The 10,227-nt window shown below is 35.9% G+C and overlaps 1 protein-coding gene across 1 annotated transcript; it reads left to right on the top strand.

Annotated features, from left to right (window-relative positions):
• On the top strand, positions 2,230–2,796 carry LOC109326737. The gene has a single exon (XM_019559519.1). The coding sequence runs from the start codon at positions 2,230–2,232 to the stop codon at positions 2,794–2,796; it is 567 nt and encodes a 188-aa protein (XP_019415064.1).

Here is a 10,227-nt window from a genome sequence, read left to right as displayed (position 1 = left end):
CATTTGATAGATGAATTGTGATTTTCATTTGTAAAAATATGGATGGCTTTGCATCCACGAATGAGTTCCTAATCACATAATTTTTTTGGTATAACCAAGGGTATCTCCTTACTTTATGGGTAAGGAATTCCTTTCGGGGTATGTGATTGTCTCTCCCAACAAGTGTCGCTCTTAGAAATTGAATATAATGTTTTGACTTATCTGAGGATCTAGTGAGACTTTACGCCACTAGACCAATGTATTGTTGGTACTAACATGGCATAATGATAAAACAATTAAACTTTGATCCTATTAAATGAAGTTAGTTACATGGATTAAGCAACATCACAATTTTCTATTATAAATCATGTTCATTGATAAAGTATTGATCTCTAAATCTTTCTTAATCATGTTGCCTATAATTTTTCTTGAAGTCGTCATCTATAACTTTGATAACCTTAATCTACTATATGTATTGGGCTTTTAATTGTTCCTCTACATATGGGACATATGAATAGCAACCAAATGCACTTAGGAATAGAAGAGGATCTAAGCTATGCACCAAACATTAGAATACTAGAAAAGAGGTCTGATTTCTGTTCATATTGTAAATTGAACTCATGAGATAGAAGAGAAAAGATATTGAATTTTTATTGATTTAAAAGAGAGAAGTACATTGTATATTTATACAAGAGAGTTAACTTGAAGAATAAGCTAACTAACTTAACTAACTATAGCTTAACAAACTAAAACAAATTTATCACATGTCAAATTAAAGGAAGGCTCTGCTGAAATCCTTTCTTCTAGAAGAATAATGCATATGCTCATATTAAAGGAAACAATGCCAATGGATTTGCCAAGGAACAAATTATGTCTGTACCAACTGATGCAGACTTGATGCGCCAATCAGGCATCACTGATGCAGACTTGATGCGCCAATCAGGCATCACTGATGCGCCAATCAGGCATCACTGATGCGCCAACCTGTATAGCTGTCTCGGTCAGAAACTCTTCTGATGCGCCAATGCCTATCTGATGCGCCAAGACCTGTCTCAGATAAGCTCAGCATGATGCACCAAGTCCTGGAATCCTGACTCGGTCAAGACCGATGTGGTGACACGGTCACGATGTCCAGCCACTTCGGTCAGAATTAAAAACTGGCTTGGCCATGACTCGAGCAGTGGCACGGTCGCGATGCCCAGCTGCCTCGGTCATGGCATGGAACTTGACACGGTCAAAATGAGGCGCTGGTTGATAATGCACGGTCAGGCTAGGCACAATGAGACACGGTCAGATATGAAGATCTTGGCTTAATCAATTGGCAAGACAATTAATATGATCAAAGACATTAATACTTCATTAGTTCACACCAAATTATAGTGCTAGACAATCACATGCACTGTTTGCAGATAATGAGTTACTGGGTTTCCACCACTGTCCCAACAATGTGTTTCACTAATTCCATGTCTCATTGGACAAGAAACTAGAATTTTAGAATTGTTTGTTTTGAAAAATTCAATAAGTTTATATTTTTAGATCCATTAATCTAATAAAATATGGAGCATCATATATTATGAGACAATAAATATTATCCAATCAACAACAATTACTCATGTTATCTTATAATACTATAAAGATATCATGCATTCATATCTAGATGGTAATGCAAATATGCATATTAAAAACAGAAAACATGCATTCTAATAATCTATATATTTTTAAAACAGATGTAAAAATGGTTAATAATTGTGCATATAAATACAACATGGGTAGGCTGACTTTATGGATCAAATAATGTCAAGTTTTTTTTAATCATAAATCATATTTTCCATAAAAATAAAACGGTTCAAACCATTGTACAAGTTCCACTATCACATCCCATATGTGAGATTAGGTATGAAATCTAAGGTTGTAGTTTAACAATTGTTAAAATTAGAGTATATTGTAATTCAGTTTTACTGTTTTTAGAAACTTTCCATTTTTAGCTAGTTAGTTAGTTGGTTTGTTTCTATATAAGGAAAGTTAGTTGATGTATATTTGATTCATTCATTCTTGATAATTGATCAAGTTCTTTCTGCATATTTTCACTCTCTAATCACTATCTCTTCTCTACTTACTTTTCATTCTGTTTTCATTCCATTTCTTCTTCTGCAACACAAATTCTGTTGTTGTGTTGCTGTAACAGTGGTATCTAGAGCCATCATTCCTTGATCTTGGAACTGTGGTAAGAAGGAAGAAGGAGGTTCACAAATGGCAAGCAATAGCGGATTCACAATGGTTCTACCAACTCTAAATGGAAAGAACTATGAAAGATGGCAAGTGCAAATGAAAGTTCTCTTTGGATATCAAGAAGTTCTTGATGTTGTGCATTTTCAAGCAGTGGAAGATGAAGCCACTGAAGTTCAGAGATCTCTTTTCAGAGAATGCACGAAGAGAGATTGCAAAGCTCTGGCAATGATCCATCAGTGTGTAGATGATTCCAATTTTGAGAAGATTGCACACTCCAAGACATCAAAAGAAGCCTGGGATATCCTTGGAAGATGCTATGCTGGAGCAGAGAAGGTAAAGAAGGTGAAATTGCAGACATTGAGGAGAGAATATGAGCTTCTGCAAATGAAGGATGAGGACACCATTGCTGATTACTTCACTAAACTCAGATCCCTTACTAATCTAATGAAGGGATGTGGTGAGATTATGAAGGACCAATTGATTGTTGAAAAAGTGTTGAGAACTTTGAATCCAAAGTTTGACCACATTGTTGTGGCAATTGAGGAGTCAAAGAATCTTGAGGACATCAAGATTGAGGAATTACATTGAGGAGAGAATATGAGCTTCTGCAAATGAAGGATGAAGACACCATTGCTGATTACTTCACTAAACTCAGATCCCTTACTAATCTAATGAAGGGTTGTGGTGAGATTATGAAGGACCAATTAATAGTTGAAAAGGTGTTGAGAACCTTGAAACCAAAGTTTGACCACATAGTGGTGGCAATTGAGGAGTCAAAGAATCTTGAGGACATCAAGATTGAGGAATTGCAGAGCTCATTGGAAGCCCATGAGCAAAGAATCAAGGAGAGAAGTCTAGACAGAGATCCAGAACAAGCCTTGCAAGCCAGATTCAATAAGAAGTTCACTAGCCAAGGCAATTTTCAGAAGAAAATAAGAGGCAAGTGGAAGGGTGAGAAGGATAGGGGTCATGAGGGTTCTAGACAAGAACCTGGTTCTAGTTCTTCACAAAGAATCAGTGTGAATGATCAAGCTTTGAAGAGAAACAAAAAGAAGCTAGATAAGAAGAAGATTCAGTGTTTCAGATGCAAGATCTTTGGGCACTATGCTTCTGAGTGCAGAAACAGATTTGTCAATGGAGGAGGAGATGTTGAGGCTAAACTAGCCCAAGAAAATGAATCTGATGAAGATCAGGTTCTCCTCATGGTAACAACAGAGAAGGACATCACAAAGGATGATTGTTGGTACCTAGACACAGGGTGCTCCAACCACATGACAGGCCATAAGGAATGGTTTGTATCTCTGGATGAAACCTCTAAAAGCAAAGTTAAGTTTGCAGACCACAACTGCATTGAAGGTGAAGGAATAGGTGACATTTCAATTCAGAGAAGAGATGGAAATCATTCCTGCATTCAGAATGTGCTATATGTTCCCAAGATGAGAAGTAATTTGCTGAGTCTTGGACAGCTTCTTGAAAAGGGGTACACTATGCTCATGGAAGATAGAAAGTTGAAAGTGTTTGATGGAAATAAGAATCTAATCTTGAAGGTTCCACTCTCAACAAATAGAACCTTCAAAATTGGGATTCAGGTTGATACTCAAGAGTGTATGTTGTCCAAAACAGATGATCAGAGTTGGGTTTGGCATCAAAGATTTGGACATTTGAGTTTCCAAGGTCTTGATCTCCTATGCAAGGCTGAAAGTGTGATAGGTATGCCTCCAATCAGAATTCCAGGTGAACTATGTGATGTGTGTCTAGCAAGTAAGCAAGCAAGGAAGTCCTTTGTGAATTACATTCCAACAAAATCATCTAAACCACTTGAATTGGTCTACTCAGATGTATGTGGACCCTTTGAAGAACACTCATTAGGGGGTAATAGGTATTTTGTTACCTTTATAGATGATCTCACAAGGAAAACTTGGGTCTATCCATTGAAGAATAAAAGTGATGTGCTTGCCACTTTTGTTGAATTCAAGGCACAAGTTGAAAAGCAAAGTGATCAGAAGGTAAAGTGCATAAGGACTGATGGAGGGGGTGAGTATGTGTCAGCTGAATGGAGAAATTTCTGCACCAAAGAAGGCTTGATTCATGAGGTAATTGCAGCCTATACTCCACAGCACAATGGCACTGCAGAAAGGAAGAACAGAACAATTTTGAACATGGCTAGAAGCATGTTAAAAACAAAGCAGATGCCAAAGAAATTTTGGGGAGAAGCTATTACAACAGCAACATACATTCTAAATAGATGTCCTGCTAAGAGGTTGGGTGAAATCACTCCTGAAGAAGCCTGGTCTGGCCTAAAGCCAAGTGTTGGCCACCTTAGGGTTTTGGCTCCATTGTTTACATGCACATTCCTAAGGTGCAAAGGCAGAAGCTAGATGACAGAAGCATGAGATTGGTGCTATTAGGCTATCACTCAACTGGTGGATATAGACTCTTCAATCCTCTAACTCAGAAGATCATGATTAGTAGAGATGTGAGGGTTGATGAATCACAAGGATGTAACTGGGATGAGTCAACAACTGATCAACACAGATCACCTCAGATCCATTTAAATGATGTCTCTGAGCAACAACCAATTGTTACAGAAGTTCAACAAGAAAGAAGACCAAGCAGAGTAAGGCAACCTCCACCAAGATTGAGTGACTATGAAGTGTTTCCAGACTCAGAAATCAATGATGAAGGTGAGCTGGTGCACATTGCTCTCCTAGCAGAAATGGAACCAGTAAACTATAATGAAGCAGTCGTGCAAGAACACTGGTTGAATGCTACGCAAGATGAACTAAGCTCTATAGAAAGGAATCACACATGGGAGCTTACTTTATTACCAAATGACAAGAAGGCAATTGATGTAAGATGGGTCTATAAGGTGAAGCTAAATCCAAAAGGAGAAGTGACCAAATACAAAGCAAGACTAGTAGCAAAAGGTTTTCTTCAAAAGCAAGGCATAGATTATGATGAGGTATTTGCTCCTGTTGCAAGAATGGAAACCATAAGGCTTGTGATCTCAGTAGCAAGCTATAATGGTTGGTCAATTCAACAAATGGATGTCAAAGCAGCTTTCTTAAATGGGCCTCTTGAAGAGGAAGTGTATGTCAATCAACCTCCTGGATATGAGATTGCATGCAAGGAGAATTATGTTTACAGATTACACAAGGCCCTTTATGGTCTTAAGCGGGCTCCAAGGGCATGGAATAGGAGAATTGATGGGTTCTTGTTGCAGCTAGGCTTTGTCAAATGCAGTGCAAAACATGGAGTATACATAAAGGGGTCAGTTTTGAATGAATTGCTAATAGTGTGCTTGTATGTTGATGATTTGCTAGTGACTGGAAGTAAAATTGAAGAAATCACTGCATTCAAAGATAGCATGAAGGCTGAGTTCGAAATGAGTGACTTAGGTGATCTATCTTACTTTCTTGGGATAGAATTCACCAAGACCAAGGCTGGAATCTTTATGCACCAGAAGAAATATACTTCTGATGTGCTTAAGAGATTCAATATGCAGGGCTGCAACTCAGTTTCAACACCTATTGAGGCTTATGCTTCATCCACTAATGTTGATGAGGGTGAAGAGGTGGACAAAACTTTGTATAGGCAGATGGTGGGTTGCCTAAGATATGTATGCAATACTAGGCCTGATATTGCTTTTGGAGTAGGCTTGGTTAGCAGACATATGGAGACACCAAAGGAGCATGATCTCACTGCAATTAAGAGGCTACTCAGATATGTGAAGGGCACCTTAGGCCTTGGTTTGATGTTTCCTACAAAAACAGCAAGTGTTGAGCAGAGGATCATTGGCTATAGTGATGCTGATTGGTGTGGGGATAAGTTTGATAGGAAAAGTACTACTGGTTACTTGTTTTTGCTTGGTGATTCTCCTATATCATGGTGCTCAAAGAAGCAAGACATTGTTGCATTGTCCTCATGTGAAGCAGAGTATGTGGCAGCTTGTATGGCTACTTGCCAAGCTGCTTGGTTGATGACTCTAATGGCAGAATTGAAGCTAAGAACAGAAGGAGATTGCTTGCTGTTGAAGGTTGACAACAAGTCAGCCATAAACTTAGCTAAAAATCCAGTTACTCATGGAAGAAGCAAACATATTGAGAATCGTTTTCATTTCCTTAGAGATCAAGTTTGTAAAGGAAGAGTGAGGTTGGAGTTTTGCAAGAGTGAAGTGCAATTGGGAGACATTTTTACCAAACCTTTGAAAAAGGAGAGGTTTGAGAAGATGAGGATGAATATAGGTGTTTTAGAGTTTGATGAGAAACTGAATTAGGAGGGAGTGTTAAAATTAGAGTATATTGTAATTCAGTTTTACTGTTTTTAGAAACTTTCCATTTTTAGCTAGTTAGTTAGTTGGTTTGTTTCTATATAAGGAAAGTTAGTTGATGTATATTTGATTCATTCATTCTTGATAATTGATCAAGTTCTTTCTGCATATTTTCACTCTCTAATCACTATCTCTTCTCTACTTACTTTTCATTCTGTTTTCATTCCATTTCTTCTTCTGCAACACAAATTCTGTTGCTGTGTTGCTGTAACAACAATATCCCCCATGTGGGAGTACTAATGGAGAGAAAGATTTTTTTTGTATAAAAAATTAATCTCTTTTAGATGTATGATTGTCCCTCTTAGTAAGTATCACTCGTCTGAATTTAACTCTTAACTTTTTAGTCTATCTAAAGATTTAATAAGGTCTTATATCACTAAGTCAATATCTTGTTGGTAAACGAAGATATATGTTAAAGTTAGTGCTTATGTGTGACAAAAGAAAATAAGATATTTCTTTACACGTCAACGTACATGTGGGATCATGTGTTATGTCTACATTAACACTTTGGTATTATTTTATTGCAATTGTTCTTAAATTATAACATTAAAAATACAATTATTAATCCATTTTGATCAGATGCCATTATAAATCTCATATATTGGATCACTTTCTAATAGAAATACTGTCTTTGGACATCATCTCATGTGGGTGATGATGTATGCAAAATTGTTTATAATATATATTTAGAAGTAAATTCAAAAAATCAATTTTTCATTTACAAATTTATTAAGGTCCTTATTTCCTCATTGTAAAAATCATGATAAAATAAAAAATGGAAGATTTGTACTTTTGTTTTCCATAAAATAAAAATGTTATAACCATTTAACTACTTTCAACATGATCACATAAAAGATATCCACTTATTTCAGGAGTAAAATTTTTGACTTTTTCTATCTACCTCTCAAGTAATAGAAAAAACAAAGAAATAAGATTTTGTACGTCTTCTAGTAAGTAATCTATCTGTTATCATATCTCATTTTGGGGTAGTGACCGTAGACCTATGTCCCTAGTAGCCTTTCTTATGCACATACATTTATTGAGGCAGATATGCATACAATGTCCCCAACATTCCCGATGGAAATTTGTGTATGGATAGTGGAGCAACCTCTCATATGACAACATCTCAAGGTAATATCTCATCTTTTTTAATATGAGCATATTAAATCAAAATATTATTGTTTGTATTGGACAAGGAATTCCAATTCCTGGTTATGAACAATCATCCATCTCCCCACCACATCCACCATTAAATTTAAGAAATGTCCTACATGCCTCGAAACTTATCAAAAATTTGGTTTATGTGCGTTGTTTTATTACTGATAATAATGTTTCCATTGAATTTGATCATTTTCGATTCTTTGTGAAGGACATTCAGACAAGAATACCAATAATGAGATATGATAGCACGAGGATCTATATCCTATTATCCCAGCCAACAGTTATCAAGTCATATATCCATTCACTTCTGCATCTATCACTTCCAGTTTATGACACAATAGAATAGGACATCCATGACCATATGTTCTATGCTCCCTTAGCAAGAATAAATTTATTTCTTGTCAAAATTTATCATCCTCTTATACTTGTGAGTCTTGTGTCTTTGACAAACATGTCAAATTGTCTTTTTATGTTTCAATTTTTAATACTTTGATGCCATTTGAAATTATGCATAATGATTTATGGCCATCTCATATTTTAAGCAGTATAGGGCATAAATATTATATTCTCTTTTTGGATGACTACTTTAACTTCTTATGGACTTTTCCCATTGGTAAAAAATCTCATGCATTCTCGATATTTTAACCCATAATGCTCATATTAAGACAATTTGAAAAGAACATTAAATGTTTTCAATGTGGCAATAAGAGAGAGTTCAACAACGAGCTTTTCAAAACAAATGATAAAAAGGGTCTTACTTTTCGTTTTTCACGCCCACATACTTCTCCACAAAATGGCAAAGCTGAACAAAAAAATAAGAATTATAAATAACATAATTCGTATACTCCTTGCTCATGCTTCAATGCCCTAATCATTTTATGTTGTTACCGTAGCTTGCAGCAATTCTAAATGGCAAAAAATAATATTTATTGGCTGAGTCACGACCAAATTCCTCTCTTTAAGACGTTTTGTGGCACTGCCCAAAATGTGCAACCAGACTATCAATCATGTCGTCCTCAGGATAAAACAGCTCAGATATCTGTTATCGAATTCTTACTGCACTGTAAGAACTGATCTCGAATACACCCACCACAATATGGCTACCAGTGCCAATTCTCGAAATTACCCACAATATGGCTACCCGTTCCCATTCTCTTCCCACAATACTGACTACCAGTGTCAGTTCTCAAAATGCCCACAATATGGCTACATGTGCCAATTCTTTCCCCTAATACTGACTACCAGTACCAGTTCTCGAAATTCCCACAATATGGCTGCTTGTGCCATTGCTTAGTGCCATAGAAAGAAAGGGTAGAAGTTTGCCGGAAATGCATCGACAGAAAATATGAGGGAGAAAGAAAAAGTTGAATGAAAACGCATTCAACTTGGGGCAAGAAAATATGTAGGGCGAAGGCTTTTATTTATAACTTGGGATTTTTTCCAAGTTCCTCATCTCTTCTATGTGAGACTTGAGAGTTGTTTTTTCAAAACTCTTCTATGTAAGACTTGAGAGTTGTTTTTTCAAAACTCTTCTATGTGGGACTTGGATGTTTTTTATATTTCACACCCAAAAGTTTTCACTCATAGTTTTCAACAAACCATGTTCCAACATTTTAGCATTATGGACTTGAAATTACAACTTATTTTTTGAACATTCTCCCAAACAAATCTCTCCAACACAAATCCCCAACTCAAATTCTATATCACCGGGATCACACTTATACATATCTAAGGATTTTTGGTTGTTTATGTTATCCCCTCTTCCAGTCCACTAATTTAAATAAATTACAACATTGTTCTTCCCCGTGTGTGTTTTTAAGACACCCATCTAATTATCAAGGATATAAATGTTATGATTTGTCAAATTGAAAAATAATCATTTCCCGCCATGCCATTTTTGATGAGTTCCAATTTCCTTTTGTTAAGTTGCACAAACTTTCTTCTACTACATATGATTTTTGAATAATGACTTAAATCCTTTTCTGGATAGCCAACTTCATGAGACTGTTTACATGCATCATTTGTGAAGAAGATCTTTGCTCCTGACCTTGACACAGTTTTGATGAAGACACCAACATCACCAAAAAGAAGAAAAGGAAGGATACTTATAAAGACAAAGAAGACAAAGCTTCAAGACAAATTAGTCCAAGTCTAAATAGGTACTTCTATCTTATACTCTCGAATATACAATAAGTAGTAATACTCAAACTATTTTTTAAGAAAACTGAAACAATTCAAGTATAAACAAAACAATTTTCAAAAATAATGTGTAACATGTTACTGTATCTAAGTAACATGTTATATAAGTGAGAAAACCAGTTACCCAACAAAAACTATGCAAGGTAATCGATTACTCAAGGATGTAATCGATTACTCTAATTAAATTTAAATGCCAAATTGGACAGTGTGTTTGAGTAATCGATTACTCAAGGCTGTAATTGATTACTCAGAGTTGTTGCATTAGTTTTCATATTTTAAAATGAATGGTTTTAATCCCAAACGAAATGGTTTCATTCCAATCAATTCCT

This window comes from Lupinus angustifolius, chromosome LG02, assembly GCF_001865875.1.
Source record: "Lupinus angustifolius cultivar Tanjil chromosome LG02, LupAngTanjil_v1.0, whole genome shotgun sequence".
NCBI classification, from domain to species: Eukaryota; Viridiplantae; Streptophyta; class Magnoliopsida; order Fabales; family Fabaceae; genus Lupinus; species Lupinus angustifolius.
This window is presented reverse-complemented; position numbering and strand designations above follow the sequence as displayed.

Excerpts from the sequence above, each read along its gene's own strand:
- LOC109326737 (XM_019559519.1), top strand. The coding sequence starts at position 2,230 with ATGGCAAGCAATAGCGGATTCACAATGGTTCTACCAACTCTAAATGGA.